Genomic DNA, 19196 nt, shown 5'->3' on the forward strand with positions numbered 1-19196 from the left:
TCTATATGTGGTAGAAATGTATGTCTGTATTTTCCCATTATGCTAAAGTTAGAGTCAAGTTTAAAAAAAAAAAAAAAAAAAAAGCTCCCTTTTATCAATCATGAAACGGAGGTGGGGGAAAAAAATCTGCCATTACCACTGTGACCCAGAACACCAAACAAGATACTCATTTTGGGGACAGTCCTGCTTGAAAGCCTAGATTTCAAATTTTCAAATTTGCTATTTTGTACTTCATTCTATCATCAAAACTTAGTTCTCATCCTGGCTCTGCTACCGCACTTTTGGTGACTTTGGGCACATCACTTCAGCTCTCTGCTAATGAGGCCACTGGACCTCAGGACTTCTGAGGTCTTTCCAGCTTCAAGATTCTATCTTGGAAGACAATTTCTCAAGCCAATGATTAAAAGAAGCTTATGTTACACTCTTTCTTTTTGTTGCAAAGAAGAAACAGATGTCCCTTTAAAACGATTTTCTGTGCATGTCTGCTTTCCTGGCAAGAAATGTGCAGGGACAGCTGCAGGCAGGTTGTACATGAACACCTTCCCCAGCATCACCGCTCGGAACTCACAGCCGGCGCGAGGAGAGCACGCGCAGCTTCCGCCTAAATGACCGACCTTTACTTCTATAACCAGTTCAGCATAGTACGATTTAAAATTACACATTCATCTAAAATGTTCACAGATTTAAAGACTGCATTTTATTAGAGTCAAATTGTAGCAATGATTTCTCATGAAAAAAAAAAAGAGAGAGATGGACGGACACTATGCAGATTTTGGACGTGAGTGAAACCTCTTCCCACAACCAAGCACATGGGGATATTCCCACTGACCCAGAAGCAGTGTCTTGAGGATGAGTTGAATCGAGACCCGACAGCTGACGTCGTACCCAAAATGTGGCGTAAGGCTGGGAGCTGCAGGCAGCGAACATTCTGGTAAAGGCGATGCAGGTGCTGCTCGCACAGCCCTTCAGACACACCATGACGTGTCAGTGGCTTGAGACTCTGCCGTGTGGCAGCAATGAACATGAGATGCTTTCAGGAAGTGTCTTCCCTTTACAAGTGAGTGACTTCGGGCAACGTTACAAAAACGAAGGTTCGGAAGAAATGTTTGTTCCAAGGCACCAGGGGTGTTAAAGCTTTTGGGAAAATACACAGAAATGAACAGACTAAGAGAATTTGTTCTCAATGGAGAAATCTGCTATTACTGTAACTAGTGTAATTAGTTCAGATAGATTACAATCAAAATGCACACTGAACAGATCATGCTGTGTGGGGAACGTCTGGCCAAAGAGCATTCCCGAGGGCACTTGGGGAGCTGCTGGTATGTGCTTACGGGGCTTCCTCTAGGAGCCAGAGAAGCTGCGCCTCATTTGTATTTGTAAAATCCTTCTCCAGTCTTCTTGCCAAACTTATTCTCCGCTACCAGCTTATTCATGGCTGGGCTGGGCTGAAACAAGGGGTTCTGTGAATCCATTTCATGCCACCCTGAGAGGAGAGAAAAGCTTAGGATGAAGTGCTGGGCTTATGTTACATCTCAGCATTCCTGGGGCAGGTCTGGAGGCAGAGCTTGAGGAGAACCGTCCCTACCCCGAGGCGGGAGGGTCCCACGGGCCTGGAGCCACTCAGGCCAAAAGGACAGAGACAGAGGGCAGGCTGAGCATGAGCTCTAATGCACCACTCCAGGCCCCTCAACCACGGCCCCCTGTTCATCCAGTTCCTTCCTGGAAATTGCTGCTGCCAAAGATCTAAGAACATGAACAGAACCCATTAATCTCCTGGCCGGACCCCTTCAGTGGGCACAGTGAAAGCATTTTCAGGCATATTAACATTCTGAATCTGCTGCCACTGCTATCTGCACCCTCATAAAACTGCAAAATTCACACTTGAACTAGAACCCTCCATCCTCCTCACATAAGCATTCTTTGTGAAACTTGGTAGCACAAGCTACATTCAACTTCAGTAATCCAATTTTAGGAATTACTTTAACCTGTCTTCAGAGCCACTACAGTCAAATGAATAAACTTTTCCAAATGGTTGTGTATCCTGAATGCAATGGAGGTTACACAAATGAGCATATGCGACAGCATGACAATGCCAAGTTCCTGGTTTTGATATTGTACTGTGGTTCCCGTATAACATGGAACCATTGGGAGAAACTGGGTAAAGGGTATACACAGGCCCCGCCAGGGCCACATTTGAAACTTCCTGTAAATGTAGAGTAATTTCAAAATGAAAAGTTAAAAAAGTTATCCTACGAAGAGACTAGGAAGTCACGTTTTTTTTCCTCCTAGCATTTATTAATTGAGTAATAAGGCTGATGGGGCAGGACTCTGGAGGGCCTGCTAAGATTCCTTCTAATCTCTGGTTTAAATAGGCATTATAATTTCATTCAGTTGAGTGAGACTACCTCAACTCAATTAAAGGCAGAGAAATTTCAGTTCTTACCATCTATGATGAACTTGGTAGTATCCAATCCAACATAATCGAGAAGTTCAAATGGGCCCATGGGGTACCCGGCGCCCAGCTTCATAGCAGTATCAATGTCTTCCTTGGATGCGTCACCTGAGCAGAAGAGGGCAGCACTGAGTCACCACCACCTTTCCCACAGTTCTCCCTGAATTACTAGAATTTTACATATTTGCACATTCCAAAAACATCTGAGAGTTCCCGTTGTGGCGCAGTGGAAATGAATCCAACTAGGAACCATGAGGTTGCAGGTTCGATGCCTGGCCCCACTCAGTGGGTTAAGGATCTGGCACTGCTGTGAACTGTGGTGTAGGGTGCAGATGTGACTGTGGCTGTGGTGCAGGCTGGCAGCTGTAGCTCTGATGAGACCCCTAGCCTGGGAACCTCCATATACTGTGGGTGCAGCCCTAAAAAAGCAAAAACAACAACAGAAAAAACCATCTGGAGTCAGGATTTCTGGCTTGGGTAAGATTTTTCTCAGAGGTACATGCCAAAGAGGGTCACATGACTCAGGAAGTTACTCTGTGAGGTAAATTCTAGAGCACTGCTACCTTGTTCAAGGAGAGGGAAGGCCCCAATGGCCTGGAAATATAGTTACTTTCTAATAGACTGGGATTCTCCAACTCTGGAATAAACTTACTAAAATATCCTTTGAAGCTAGAGTATATTTTTACTGATAAATGGACTTTAAAAAAAAAAAAAACCACTAATAAGCTTTACATTTTTCTATGTATTGTATGCATATTTTCTTTTACTAGCTTTCTTGGTTTTATGAGTAATGAGTATTCCTCTGGACCTACAGTCAAGACAATGTTTAAAGAAAAGCCCAAAACTGATTTAGAATTGCCATGCAAGTTTGTAAGTGTGTCGAGGAGACTCAGACAAGGACCAACATGCCTCTTCCCTGGAATTTTATCTTTCACGCATCACCCTTGGTCTTTACAAACAACCCATCCCCTTTCTCCAAAATAAGGAACTGGAATAGCCTGTATCAAGTGTCTGTCTAGAATTTTGTTCCAAAGCATAAATAAATGGTCAATTATGGCATGCTAAATAAAGGGGGAAAATGATAAAATATTCAAAAGAGAATTTAATACTTAAGTATTTCAGATTGTGAGGCACAAAGAACAAAAACCACTTAAACATCCATACAGACACTTTTTTTTGTAATGGCCACACCTGCGGCATAGGAAGGTTCCTGGGCCAGGGACTGAATCTGGTCCTTTAACCCACTGCACTGGGCTGGGGATCAAACCAGCACCTCCGCAGTGACATGACCTGCTGCAATCGGATTCTTAACCCACTGTGCCACAGCGAGAACTCCAAGACTCTATTTTTAAAAGCACAGGAAGTACTAAAGTAGTAGCAAAGGATTTCGAGGCAGTTCAAGGTTATTAAAATACCAACCAATTACTTCTCAGGAGTGGCGTTACCAGTACTCTACTGATCAGTCACCCAGAGGATTCCTGAGAATCATGATTTGAGTTTCAGACCAGAGGAAAGCAAAAATGATCACATACACATTCACCTTCTCAGGTGACATCATTTACTCATTCGACTTGTATGTGCGTCCGTTGTGTACAAGGCACCGGACACTTGGAATGAGACAAAGAAAAACAAGACAAGCATCAGGTGTTCATGATCTCATGGTAGTATTCACATGTGAAAACCCAAAACTTCACCAAAACAGGCGCTGAAGATTCATGAAGATTCACAAAGCTGGGTGGGAAAAGATGGAGAGATTTACTCACACTGCCATGACTTCATCAAAACCACCACCCAGGCCCGAGTCCTGACAGTCCTGAAGAGAATCCAAAGGGAAGAATGGGCAGTGAAGGGCATTCCAGGCAGTGGGAACAGCATGTGCAAAGGCAAGAATGAGAACGAACATGGCAGCTGATAAGTGGATTCTGCTGAGAGGATTTCATTAGACTCTGAAGCTTCTACAATGGGTAGGGCCAGAAGGCTGGAAGGACAGCCTAGCATGCTCCTCTGGCTCAGCTCCTCTGCTCTCTGCACTGCTATCCTGTCAACACCGGCAGGCCTGTGCTCAGGTGTCACCCTGCCAGAGCCTCACCTTCCCCCCCGCATGTACACTAGCAACTGTCAGGACTCCCGGTGAGGACTCCTGCCAGCCCCTAGAATTTTTTTATCCTTCTTGGGAATTAGTGGTCACAACTTAAGATGTTATCTGTTGGTTCATGTCTCTCCTCATTAGAATACAGGCTCCCTGAGGACGGAAATCTCGTAACAGAATGGTTCCAACTGGCCTAAAGCCATTTCAGCAAATCAATATGCAAGACAGACAATAAACCCAAGAGTCAAGGCTGTAATTTCAGATTCAGAGACTTACTTGACTATTTTACTTTGAAAGACAGTATGAAGACACAGCATATCAGGGGAGAAAGTCTGAACAGTTTTACAAAGTCAGCACAATTCTAAAAATTCTGTTCTGAGTAACACAGAGCAAAAGAGGCAAAAAGAAGAGAAGACACAGATTGGTGTGCCGAGTGGGAGTTAAACATGATTTTAGGCCACTAAGTCCTAACCTTTAAACACTTCATTCAAATCTGATACCTTCTCCAAAGAAAAGGTACATAAACCCAGAATTCTGCAACAACCTTAGGAGGCCCCTCCCCAGCTAAGAGCCCCTAACTCTAGATAACATAGAATAGTGTCCTCCATGAACTCCCAGCTCTTCTGCAGGCCCCAGAACCTGGGATCTGCCCAATCAGCTTCTTTTGCTGGCTCATCAGCACCACCTACTGACCAGTCTTGGCATTACAAACACACCGTGGTCACAGCAACAAGGATGACAACCACAGTGCAGCCACCGTTCCTTTATTCATCACCAGCTACTAATGCCTGTCCTCCAAGAGCACTTGGGGGATGGATGGGAAGGCGAGGAAAACAGGACCGCAGGAGAAGAAAGACGCCACATGACAGAGAAGAGAGTGGCGCATGCCCTGTGGGAGAACACAGCTGTCCATCAGCTTGGAGCACTGAGGGCTCGGCAGGGCCCTGTGAGAAAGGCAGGGGTTAAGGTGTGGGGCGATGACAGCAGGGCAGATGGTGAGGACAGAGAAGGCTCCCTGGTGAGGGAGGCTACAACGGAACCACTACACGTGTCTCGGGCAGCGGAGGGACAGTGTGAGCAGGATGTCGCATGGTGACCGGGGAACAGGCCTCTGACGCTCCCAGGGTGTCGCCTGAAAAGAACTGACCGTGAGGCCCCACCACGCTCCCAGAAGTGACCCTGTCAGAGTGCCATCTGACTGGGGCAGTTATCTGCTACAGGGGCCAGTCTGGGCAAAGGTCTGTAGAGAAAGCCTGGCCCCCCAGGGATGCGGGTGACCGATGCTCTCGCCCCAATCAGGTCTGGGTTATAGCAGGAATGATGGACACAGGGGAAGAAGGCCTGACACAGAAGCCAAGTGTTCCCAGCACCAGAGCAGGGGTGACCCTATGGGCGCAGGGCAGAGGCAGCACTGGGGGCCTGTCCCAGGAGGCCAAGTGGACAATGACGGTGATGATTCTCTGCTCTGACACCCCACACATCTTCTGATGAGTCTCCACCACTCAAAGCAGCGTACTGCCAACCTGCCTGTGTGGTACAGTCACCCCGGGTCTATCAAAAGTGATTGTTATGGACCCCCAATTTTTTTTCCCCTTAAAAAATTTTTTTATAGTTGATTTACAATGTTCTGTCATAAATGAACCTATCTACAGAAAAGAAACAAACTGGAGTTCCCATCATGGCTCAGCAGCAGTGAACCGACTAGCATCCATGAGGATGTGGGTTTGATCCCTGGCCTCGCTCATTGGGTCAGGGATCCAGCATTGCTGTGAGCTGTGGTGTAGGTCACAGACATGTCTTGGCTCTCTTGTTGCTATGGCTGTGGTTTAGATAGGCAGCTGTAGCTCTGATTTGACCCTCTGCCTGGGAACTTCCATATGCCGCATGCGCAGCCCTAAAAAGACAAAAAAAAAAAAAACCAAAAAAAAACAGAAGAAAAAAGGAAAACTCACAGACATGGAGAAGACTTGTGGTTGCCAAGATGCAGGGTGAGGGAGTGGGAGGGACTGGGAGTTTGGGGTTAGTAGATGGACCCTAAATCCTTATGCTAAAACCCTACCCCTCAGGGCAATGGTGCGAAGAAGTGTATGGGAGGAATGAGAACTAGATGGGTCACTAGGGTGGAGGCCCCATGACTGGGATCAGAGCTCTTCTGGGAGCCTAAGAGAGCCTGTGTCCCCTCTCTGCTCTGCAGCATGTGAGGACACAACAAGTCGGCAGTCCGCAACCAAAGAGGGCTCTTGCCAGAACCTGACCACACTTGGCCCCTGATCTTGGACTTTAGCCTGCAGAGCTGTGAGAAATAAATTTCTGCCATTTATGTACCACCCAGTCTATACTGTTATTTTGCTGTAACAGCCCAAGCTGACCCAGGCAGTGCTGCACAGAGAAGTTCTCCCAGTGGGCTTGGAAAGGGCTGGGCCAAACAGGGTCTTCCTGGCATGACTCCCCTCCTGGATGGTGGGGCTGCCCAGCTGTACGGGGCCAGGCATAGCTGCACGGTCCCCTCACCCTCCTGGTCCACAGGATACCCGAGGGCGCCAGCACGGGGAAGACTTGAGGTAACGTGAACTCCTCTGCTGCCTGAGGGAGCCTCACTAAAAGGAGGCTGACAGGTGCAGGGAGACTGGGATGACAGGGACGAATCAAAAGTGACAAAGAAGAGAAACAGCGGCCGGGAGAGAGATGACCCCAAGTGGCTTCAACTGCTGTGTAGCACTGGGAACTGTATCTGGTCGCCTGTGATGGAGCATGATATGAGAAAATGTATACACAGCACCTTTTTCTAGGGCCGCACCCATGGTATATGGAGGGTCCCAGGCTAGGGGTCTAATCGGAGCTACAGCTGCTGGCCTACGCCAGAGCCACAGCAACGCCAGATCCAAGCCACATCTAACTGGGTCATCTTGCTGTACAGCAGAAAATTGACAGGTGGAGTTCCTGTCGTGGCTCAGTGGTTAACAAATTCACCTAGGAACCATGAGGTGTGTAACTGGGTCATCTTACTGTACAGTAGAAAATTGACAGGTGGAGTTCCTGTCGTGGCTCAGTGGTTAACAGATCTGACTAGGATCCAAGAGGTTGCAGGTTCGATCCCTGGCCTCAATCAGTGGGTTAACAATCTGGTGTTGCTGTGAGCTGTGTACAGGTTGCAGAGGCGGCTCGGATCTGGCGTTGCTGTGGCTGTGGTATAAGCCAGCAGCTGTAGCTCTGATTCAACCCCTAGCCTGAGAACCTCCATATGCCACAGATGCAGCCCTAGAAAAGGTCAAAAGAAGAAAAAAAGAAAAAAGGAAAATTGACAGGACACTGTAAACCAGCTATAATGTAAAAAAGTAAAAATCACTTAAAATAAAAGAAAAAAGAAAAAAACCTGGCTTCAAGTCTCAAAGCAGGATGAATACAGTTGGGCCAGCTACTCAGGCTGGCGACAGGGTGCAAGGCGTGCATGTGAGCACCCCTGTGTGATGGCTCAAATGGCTCAACGAGGGCAGAGCTTGAGGTGGCAGAAAGGGCACAGTGAGGAGCTGGAGGTGTGACCCAAGAGTCCAGACCAGAGGGTGGCTTCCTGAGAAACAGCCCCCCCCACCCCCCAAAGCCCCTGGCCTGCACACAACACCCAGCGCCTCCAGAAGCACAGGCTCCAGCTCACAGGGCCTGAGAACACTGAGCGGACAGAGGCAGAGGGACCAGCGACAGCAGAGTGGAGAGGACGGCGCCAAGGGCAAACTAAGAGCACGTCCCCGGGGGTCAGATCCCCTTCCCGGTGGCCAGTGACCGTGAGGCTCACAGGGACTCCATCTGTTTAGAAAGGGACCACTGCTGGTAGCGGGAGAGCAAAAGACAAGGAAACAGCTTTCAACTTAAAGCCAGAGACATGGTGCAGGGGAAAATGTATCAAAGCGACAGTGTGTTTCAGTGAGAAGAAACACCACTAAGAGGTGGATCACCCGCGCACTCTATTCTAAAACATTACATTAAAAAAAAACCCCTGCCTTTCAAAGTAGGGCAAAACGCTTCATGCCTCTTTGAGGAGTAATTAGGCATATTTGTTGATAGATAAACAGAGAAGTGATGGTTTGATCTTGGAGCAAAAGTGAGGCAAATGCCTCCATAAAACACAGAGAAAAGTTTTAATATTTAAAGCAGATTTTGAGGAAGCAAATATGCTTTCATCTCTCTGGAAGAGCTGGTATAAATGTTTTGTTTCAAAAATGACATTCTCAGGAGTCAGCGTGTGTGAATGTAGTAATTGAAAACAATTACACTTGCTTTTCATCCAGTCCTATTAAGGCCTGTGTGCCTCTGAAGCAGATATGACAGTTACTTTTCCAGAACCGAGGCAGGGAAGGCACGCAGGAGGATACCTGACATTGGACCATGTCCCAAGACTTACATTTCTACAACAGGGAGAAGTCATTCTTTGTCAGTCAAAAGTATTAAGGAAAAAACACCGTGACCATTCTTTTCTTTTTTTGGCCATGGCATGCAGCAGCTCGATGTGGGATCGTAGTTCCCAGACCAGGGACTGAACCTGGGCGGCAGTGGTGGAAGCGCTGAATTCTAACCACTAGACCACCAGGGAGCTCCCCTAGACCTTTATTAAGGTTAGGAAAAATGGCATCATGCAGTCAGGACGCACGGGGCTATGAGAAACTGTCCCCGCCAGTCCCTGTCACAAACAGACTTGTTACTTCCCATCTCCTGTCACAAGTTCGGCACCTGAGGTAATTTAAAGGTTCCCTAGCCCAGTGATTTGTACTATAGCAGCAGCAGCAGCAGCAGCATCTGAAGCAATAAACCTTTTAACAAGAGATCCAGAATTTAAATCCGTGTGTCGACTGTTCTGGCAGGGACTGGGTGGAGGGTCCCAGAGCCTCCTCAGAGGCCTCATGGGGATTCCAGGGGGCCCTGGGAACACAGTGACAAAGGTACCGGGGGGCCCAGGGCCAGGCTGACTGACACAGCCAGAAGCTCCTTCCCTACCCCGCACGGCTCAGCCCTGCCCACGGACCCGCGGGAGAACTCCTCCCTGGGAGCAGGGCTGGGGCCGAGAGCTGCTGCTCCCGGCCTGTGGCAGGACAGCTACCTCGTTCGTACAGCCTGACTGCTTCTATGAGGTACGGCACCAGGAGACGGTTCACGATAAACCCAGGAGTGTCCTGTCAGAGGAGAGAGAAAAATAAAAGAGAAGTGAATTTTCACTGAACGTTATCTTTGGTGAAGTCACCTATCACTCTCTCACACAAGGATCACCCGCATTTATCAAGCTATAAGTTTCCAAACACGTTTTGAAGTACCAGCACCGCCTACGACCTCTGTATTACATGACAACTCACCCAACCAAGACAGCAGCCCAGAACCCCCACTGCACAGACCCTGACACAAAGGATCAAGGCAGAGGCATCACGAGAAGGAGCACAGGCCTGAGGGCAGGCAGAGCTGGGCTCAAAGTCTCCTACTCTCTGACCCTGTGTCATTCTGAAGCTCAGTTTCATCACCTGTGAAATGGGGGAAGTCAGTCTACCTCCCAAGTTGCGAAGATAAGTCAGGAAATGCCTAAAATGCTCTGCAGATAGCCCTCCCCACAAGTGGTAGTCCCTGCCCTCCTCTCCTGACCCGAGTCCGTCTCAGGAGTCTAGAAAAAATAACATTCTGTCCCCAGAATGCCGCCCCATGCCGGTAGGGATTTCCTCAGGCTCCAGCACACAGGACGGCTGAGGTGGGGACAGGTGCTGGGACAAGCAAGCCGATCGCGACAGACCCGTGGCCTTTCACAGCTCACCACCCAAGCCCCTCTACCCTGCTGACTCCCTGCACTGCACCCCCTTCCATCATTTCCCGCTTCCTCAAAACACTTAAGCATCTCTCTGGAGACTTCATGTAGGACCTGGGCGCTACCCACTGGTATCTTCTGGAAGCTTGTGGGCTAAGCTGGGTTGGCAACTTTTTTGACAGTATTTATGTGAAGTTGATTTCCATTTATTAAGTAAATGGAGCCCTCTCTTTCTCTCTCTTTTTCCCATAGATGCACCTTTTGTCTTTATTTCTTTTTTCTTTTTTATGGCCCTACCTGCAGCGTATGGAAGTTCTGGGGCCAGGGGTCAACTGGAGCTGCAGCTGCCGGCCTATGCCACAGCCACAGAAACACAACCTACCGCAGCTATGGCAATGCCAGATCCTTAACCCATTGAGTGAGGCCAGGGATTGAACCCGCGTCCTCATGGACACTATGTTAGGATCTTGACCCACTGAGTCACAGTGGGAACTCCAGAGCCTCTCTTTTAACAAAAGACTGTGATCGTCTCGCAGGGAGAAATCCTTACCCTGGCCCCAGGTCTTGTGTTCTGTTTCTAGCGCACGCTAGGCCCTCCATAAACATCTGAATTCAAGACAACCAGGCTCCTGCGTTACTCCTCCAGTTCACCTGACTGCTTACTGTCCCACAGGCTGTGTGTCTCCCTTCAGTCTGGACGAGCCGGCAGTACCCTTATGCCATCTCCCAGGAGTATAGAGATGAATAAGAGTTTTATCAGTTTAACCAAGACTGTATGACTGTAACAATGTCGATTTTATAACCAAAAGACTTTTTAACATCCAAAAGTTATTAGAGAAATTCAGGATAGCGTAGGGTACCCGAGTACACGAAGCTCACCATGTATAAGGTTGGAGATCAGAAAGCAGCCTGGGAAAAATATTTCCTTCAATTATAATATCTGGAGTTTTTATAGAGAGTTAATACCGTCTGCATAAAGAGCTCAGAGAACTCAATAAGGAAAAAGTGCTAAAACTCGCAAAATATTTAAACTCATGAGTGATTAGAGAACTATTCATCAGAACAAAAGAGCACGCTGCCAGTAAGATCACTGGCAAGAGGCTTTTCCCCACTATAATACTCCACATGCTGCTGAGACAGATATAGAGACAGATGCTCTTCATAATACTGGTGAAATGTAAAGAGACACAGTCCTTTAATAAAACAATTCACTTTACATAATCAGACAAGTTTCATTTTTCATATGCACTTGTTTGTTAAATACACTTTACTTACTGTACTTACTATATGACAGGTATCGTTCTAAATGCTTCACAAATATTAACCCATTTATTCCTCCTAATGACACCATGAGGTGAGTACTCTTACCTCTGAGGCATAGCGAGGCTCAGCCACTTGCCCAAGTTACACAGCTACTAAGTGCCAGAGCCGGGATTTGAACCCAGGGAGGCTGGCTCCAGAGTCCATGGGCTTAAAACCCTTTCACAGCACACTCTCCCCCTGAAGTCTTGTGCTGAAGAAAGGTGTACGGCAGGCGCAGGAATGTATTTCCTGTGTTGAGTGCTGGTAAACTACAATCCTGCAGACCAAATCCAGCCCAGGGCGCACGCATCCCCACAGGCACGGCCCATGCAGCTTTTCATCACAGCAACAAAACTCAGGAACTGCAACAGAGACCCTAAGCTCTGAAGTGTTACTATCTGGCCCTTGACAGAAAAGTTGTCTGGCTTTGTTCTATGTGGCTCCCTGAATAACTGACCCTGAAAGACTCCCCAAAAGCCTTGTATCACCTACAAAGAGTTCTGCCATGACCTAACGAGGGCAATGTTATGAGACAGAGTTCCCAGGCCTGCATCTGCCGTGGTCACTCTGCGGGAAGAAGGGATTACTACTCTCCATTAATTAATGACTGCGCTGCTCCAGAGCATCCTTGGCTGTTCCCACCTCCATGTCCACACCTGGCTTCCGACGTGCGGCACAGCCACGTCCTTTCTAACACAATGATTGCTCTCTGCCATGAACAAAGCATAAACTGCTAAGAAAGTGCAACCATACACTCTGGTTATTAATATGATTTTTTGAATCCAGGCGATTCAAAACCATAAAGCTGAAAAAAAAAAAAAGAGTGTTAAGAAATGAGACTCCCAGAGTTCCTGTTGTGGCTCAGTGGTTAATGAATCTGACTAGGAACCATGAGGTTGAGGGTTCGATCCCTGGCCTTGCTCAGTGGGTTAAGGATCCGGCATTGCTGTGAGCTGTGGTGTAGGTCATAGATGCGGCTCGGATCCCGTGTTGCTGTGGTAGGGCCAGCGGCTACAGCTTCAATTCGCTCCCTAGCCTGGGAACCTCCATATGCCACAGGAGCGGCCCAAGAAATGGCAAAAAGACAAAAAAAAAAAAAAAAAAAGAAATGAGACTCCCAAGTATAACAATAGTCCTGGACTGAGGGACAGGTACCTAAAGTCTGTTTTCTTTCACTCTTGGGATCCACAATGACACATGACTTATCTGGATGATGCGTAAACAATTTCAGTTTTCATGGGTTAATACTGTGAGTTCAAACTTGAGACTATTTTAGAAAGCAGAAGATTGCTATGAGAAGAACCACAATGATAAATATATATATTTTTCCTTTAGGGTCGCGCCTGCAGCAATGTGGAAGTTCCCAGGCTACGGGGTCACATCAGAGCTACAGCTGCCGGCTTATACCGCAGCCACAGCAATGCGGGATCTGAGCCACGTCTGCGACCTACACCACACCTCACGGCAATGCCAGATCCCTGACCCACTGAACAAGGCCAGGGTCAAACCTGCATCCTCATGGATACTAGTCGGATTCGTTTCTGCTATGCCAGAGAGAACAATGATATTATTTAAAAGATTATGTTCGGCTGGAACAATGATATTATTTAAAAGGTGATGGTCAGCCAGCAATTCCATTCCTGGGCATATTATCTGAAAAAACCAAAAACAGTAATTTGAAAAGACACATGCACCCCAACGTTCACAGCAGTGCTTTTTACCATAGCCAAGACATGGAAACACCTAAGTGCCCATCAACAGATGAACATACAAAGAAGGTGTGGTATACAAACACACACACACAGGAATACTACTCAGCCATAAATTTGGCTATTTGCAGCAACTTGGATGGACTCTAAAGAGTATTATGGTTAATGAAATAAGGCAGACGGGGAAAACAAATACTGTATGAAATCACATACATATGGAATCCAAAATTACAGAAAGTTAGTGAGTATAATAAAAAAGAAAAAGAAAAAGAAACAGGAGTTCCCTGGTAGCACATTGGATTAAGGATCCAATGTTGTTGCTATGACGAGGGTTCAGTCCCTGGACTGGGAACTTTCACGTGCTATGTGCACAGCCACCCCCCTTCCCCCCAAAAAGGGCAGACTCACAGATTTAGAGAACGAACTTGTAGTTACTGGTTACTGGTGGGCAGGGAGGAAGGGGCACCACAGCAATGGGGGAGTGGGAGGTACAAACTACTGGCTATAAGACAGGCCCAGGGAGGTACTGTGCCACATGGAGAACAAGCCAATAGCCAATATTTTGTAAAAACTGTCTAGAGAGGCTAAACTTTCAAACCATATTAAATTTTTTTTAAATAAATTAAAAACTAAAAAATAAACTACAGGCATTCCCATCGTAGCTCAGTGGGCTAAGAACCTGACATTGTCTCTGTGAGGATGCAGTTTGAGTCCTGGCCTCCTTCACTGGTTAAGGATCCAAGCTGCCACAAACTGCAGCATAAGTTGCAGGTGCGGCTCGGATCTGGCGTTGCTGTGGCTGTGGTATAGGCCTCGGCTGCAGCTCCAATTCAACTCCTAGCCCAAGAACTTCCACACGCCGTGGGTACAGCTGAAAAAGAAAAAGAAAGAAAGAAAGAAAAATAAATGTAAAAAATAAAAAAGATTATAGTAAAAAGTTACGACATATTTATAAAAATTTGTAATGGCATTTTGTGACACAAATGTCCTTTTAGAAAAACTGCCACAGCATGCAGAAATGTAGCCCTAAGTTTTGGGGGAACTAAAAAGAAACTACAGCAAACACAGAGACTGAAAACAATCAAACGAAGCAGAAGATAACAACTGGGATGATTTTACATATAATCACCAGGCGTCTTAAGAAAGGGGACGCCTTTCCATTCGACCGAGTTTCTTATGGAAAACCAAAGCAACGAAGTACAAATCCGTAATGCAACGTTCCACTGAGAAGCAGCTTCCTGAATGCTACCTTGGGCAGGGCCGGCTCAGCCTCTCTCTCACCACTTGCCTAACCACCTGCAGTGTCCTTTCCAAAAGGGAAGTCCTACTTTTCGGTTCAGGAATGCATGTACCACCAGGCCGTGCCTGACACCCAGGGTCCTGGCTCCCCAGGGCCCAGAAGAAGCCGAAAGCTGATGGGGTAACATAAACCAATTAAAGAAACACAGCTGATCATCAAGGGACAAAAGCCAAGACCCAGAGAGAAGTCTGAGTTTTCAGTTTAGCACGGTGGCTCCCTTCAGCCTTCACATCATCTGCCCGACGGCCCTGGGCACGGCTTAGGAACCTGCTTTCCCTGGTAGGTGCACAGCCGGCTCTTTGCAGCCTGCGGACAGGCCTGCGGTAAAGGTCCTACCACGGAAGAATTCTACCTGGGATAAGTCGGGTTCCGTGGAAAACCACCCTCTTACTAAGCTACCTATACCTACCTTGCAAGAAACAGGATGCTTTCCCAGGGTTTTGCTGAAGTCTAGCAGAGATTCCAATGTCTTCTGGCTGGTCATTGGTGTTTTGATGACCTGGAAATGCAAAGCGGAGAAGAATTCTAACCATAAAGTCAGCAAACAAATTCAATAGTACAGTTCAAGGACCCACTTATCAAACGTTGCCACACAGACAACAGAACACACAGAAACAGGCTTACTAAATATGTGTGTGTGTGTGTGTGTGTATAGGAGAGTCCTAGAGGCTTTGTCACTGAGAGAGACCTGAGCTCAAATCCCAATTATACCACTTACTGGCTCTGTGTCCCCAAAATGTTTCTTGAAATTGAGACATGACACTGAAGTCACTCTACCAACCTCAAGGAGTTGAGGTGAGAATGAAATTAGATCAGGAGGTAAAGCATATAAGGGCAGCTCTCAGGAGGACTGAAGTGAACAGTAAATGCTGGTTTTACGTGCTCTTGCCAATTATTTCAGAGAGGTAACTGGGAGTTTACTGGAGTATAACGATTGCCCTTAGAGTACTCCGCGTGGAGCCCCGCCTTCTCCTGGCATATACACAAGGAAAATGGAGTGATGCGTCCGGGTCACCAAGGTCCCGTGGACGCTGAGGTGAGGAAGCCCGTCGTTACCCCACCCTCTCCCACACAGACGCCCCAAAGCCCAATGGCTCCCTCTGCCTCACAACAGGCTCAGCCCAGGGGAAGGCTTTCGTTTCCAGCAAACAGGGGCCCATGGCTGGCCTGCCACCTGCCAGGCACCTGAGGAAGGCTCTGCGCTGCCTTCCTGACCTTCTCCATGGGGCGCAGGGCAAGAGCATGACTGCGACCCTGCTCACAGTGGCTGCTGGGACCTGCAGGGGTTGGCACCCAGCGCCATACCCGCCAGTCTGCTCTTGGCAGAGACGTCTCCTGTCGAGAATTAGATTTCAGCAAATGGAGAGAGACCTAGGTGAATTTAAACTTAAAACACACACACACACACGCAATTTAAATGCCAGTTAAGGGACTTCAATGGGAGTCAAAGCAAATAGGCTTGGCTTCTACGTCAGACCCTTTAGATGAGCCTCGGTGAGTCGAATCAGCCCTCCATGCCTCGTCTTTCTTCTAGGAAAAGGGGATGATGCTCTCTGACACATCCTGCCTCTTTTAAGAGGGCTGTGGGGTGTAATGAGCTAGTGTCTGTACAGGATGAGAATCACTATCATTCGTGTTTTAATGTGACCACAGCTTGGGGTGTGCTGGTATATTATGGCACCAAAAGAAGTAAATGAGTGGAAACAGAATAAAGCACCATGAAGCTGGGGATGAGGAATGGAATGAAATGGGCCAGAAACTGCTCTGCAGGTATCACAAATCAAACTGCAGTCCGAGAATTATTCCAAAGCAGGTGTAAAATCCCCTCCATCAGAACCATATAGACTGAGCTAGGTAGGACAAGGGCTGCTGATTACGGAGTTTTAAAAAAATCTGTTGGCTTAAAGGCGTCAATAGTAAAGGCTTTTTGATATAGGAGGGGTGCATATTTACTGATTCGTTCCAGAAACAGCAATGTGCTACAGATATTCTCTTCCATCACAGAGTCTGAAAAAATATGCATATATGTGGACTGGGCTCCCAAGGAGAGGAACCACTCAACTTACAGTTCATTTCAGGGCTCACCACCGGGGACTCATAAGCAAATGCTCAAGTTAAAGAATACAAGGTGCATAAAGAACAGCACTTTCAGGGAACATTTTCTAGAAAAGGTTAACATTTGCCAAGCATCAACTGTTAACAATCAATGTGCCATATCTCCAAAGACACAGATGGGCACTATCAGACAAATACAGTTGAAAAGAGCTTTCGAGTTTGAAGTAAATCTATAAAATGTGTCTTCACCTTCAAAAGACACACGTACATGAGAGAGTAACCTAAAAAGTAATTAGTCCCTATGTACTGAAATGCTGAAAATTCCTTCCTACTTCTTTGCTCTTTCCTGCATAAGGACAAATGTAGTTTCTTCTATTCCCTGCACCCCTCCCTTTCACTCCTCGACTTTTTCAAAAACAGCCTTGGGGATTGGTAGTAAACTGGAAGGAATGATGGAGCAACGTTAGTGAAACAAACTTCCTATGGCAAGAGCTGGCCTTGAGAGAAAACTCTAAGAAAAGCTCTAAGAAAATGTAGTCATCCTTGTAAAAAATAAATAAAAGGAGTTCCCGTTGTGGCGCAGTGGAAATGAATCTGACTAGGAACCATGAGGGTGCAGGTTCGATCGCGCAGTGGAAATGAATCTGACTAGGAACCATGAGGGTGCAGGTTCGATCCCTGGCCTCGCTCAGTGGGTTAAGCATCTGGCGTTGCCATGAGCTGTGATGTAGGTTGGACCTGGCGTTGCTGTGGCTGGCATAAGCCGGCAGCTGTAGCTTCGATTCGACCGCTAGCCTGGGAACCTCCATATGCCGCAGGTGCGGCCCAAGAAATGGCAAAAAAAGAAGAAACTGTAGTCATCCTTAAACTAGATGCTAATGCTTATGTTGGGGGCAAGGGTGGGGGGACAAAGAGAGGTGGAGGAAGTGAGGGGATAAGGGAGGGAAAGGGGCCTGGAGGAGGAGAAGGCAGCAATGGAGAAACAGATCCCCACACCCTCCCAGGGAGCCTCAGGCAGTCTCCAGAGGTCCGCCTGGTTCCACGTCCCCCACACTTCACACGGCAATAACTCCTCAACCTCACAACAAATGCTACTTTACTAGCAGCTGCTCCTCGGACCCTGTAATTAGCCCCCCTATAAAAGGCAAGCCGTCATATTTCAGGTGCAAACCGTCTACTGTGACTCCATCTCCCTCGTACATAACCCAAGTCTCCAAGCAGGCAAGCAGAAGCAGCCCCAACAGGATCGCTGGCAGCCCGCCCTGGCCATGTCCCTCCACCTCCCGGGTTTGAGGTCAGGAGGTTCAAGGCTATGGGAAGCTGGCTGAAGAGCCCTGATCACAACACACGGGAGATGTGCCTCCTCTGGGGACAGTACTAAGGCCCTGTTCCCTGGGGCTGAACTCACCCCTGGAGCAGGGGTCAGGGTACTGCAGTGGCTCCTGCGGGAAACCAGGCCTCTAATAAAATTCTACATCCAGTCTGGATGAGACGACAGGAACAAGGGTGGCTCTCCCCCTGTGGCCTCATCAAGCCAGTGGTTGTTAGCACTGCCTTCCCAGTCTGATGCCCATCAGCTACAGCACAGACAAGTGAGTGACATGCCACAAAGTTAACAGCCCTCCTGAACACCGCTGGTCAGAGCACAGGGCTGTGAAGAAAGAGCCCGGGAGCCTTCCTAGGTATTAGGTGCTGTTTCTTCCTCTGACTCTGAAAGGAGAGTCTGGCCAGAGAAGCCCAAGCACAAGGACCTCTCTCCACATTCCCATTAAAACCCACCAGTGCAGGGCGGGTGCGACTCAGAGAAGCAGGGCTGAGAGCTGGCAACGCGAGCACGTGCACAAGCAGACATCCACTGACCTCCACAAGTTTCATCAAGGGCACTGGGTTGAAGAAATGGAGCCCGGCAAATCGGTCCTGTCTGGTGGTGGCATTGGCTAGGCTTGTGATCTGCAAAGAGGAAGTGTTGCTGGCAAAGATTGTGTGTCTGTGGAGAGAAAGACGGTGGAGTATTGGGACAAGTCCATCTTTGGAAACAGTCAGGACTCCTCAGGTGCAACACACCAGGCGGCGGCTTACTGCCCAGATCCGCTGTCCTGACCCTGGAGGAGTCAGGGTAAAGCTTCGCCCAAGAGGCTGAGATCAAACGGCCTGTTACATTTAAATTTTGAAATTTTCAATTTAAAAGTGACCTGTTCCAAAAGCCTATTTAGCCTTGACCAAACCTTCCTTAATCTCAGGGAGAAAAATTTCTGCTGGCTACTTGCATTATTTTATTTTCATGGTATGTGAGGAAAAAAAAGAAGGCAACATCAGTCACAAGATGAAACTCTAAGTGAACAAAGACTAAGGAAAGACAGGATGCATCAGGGACACTCAAAAAACTGTGAAGAAACACCTGAATCCTCAAAGAGAAACACTGGATACAAACACGAACGAAGATCTTTTCTCCTCAAGTGATAAGCCTTACTTTTCCACTGATTGGGAATTAAAGTGAAAACAGAATAAAACCA

General features: G+C 47.6%; 1 protein-coding gene across 1 annotated transcript in view; it reads right to left on the reverse strand.

Moving 5' to 3' along the window:
• Positions 1–674: 674 nt before the first annotated feature.
• Positions 675–19196, reverse strand: part of HADH (hydroxyacyl-CoA dehydrogenase) — a 52819-nt gene continuing 34297 nt past the window's right edge. Inside the window, exons 4-8 of the mRNA XM_047798346.1 lie at positions 18544–18670; positions 15038–15127; positions 9631–9703; positions 2444–2560; positions 675–1483 (exon numbers count right to left, since the gene is read on the reverse strand). Coding sequence (XP_047654302.1) covers positions 1365–1483; positions 2444–2560; positions 9631–9703; positions 15038–15127; positions 18544–18670 — 526 coding nt within the window. The 3' untranslated portion in view covers positions 675–1364. The remainder of the gene's footprint in view (positions 1484–2443; positions 2561–9630; positions 9704–15037; positions 15128–18543; positions 18671–19196) is intronic.

Source organism: Phacochoerus africanus, chromosome 10, assembly GCF_016906955.1.
Source record: "Phacochoerus africanus isolate WHEZ1 chromosome 10, ROS_Pafr_v1, whole genome shotgun sequence".
Lineage (NCBI taxonomy): Eukaryota > Metazoa > Chordata > Mammalia > Artiodactyla > Suidae > Phacochoerus > Phacochoerus africanus.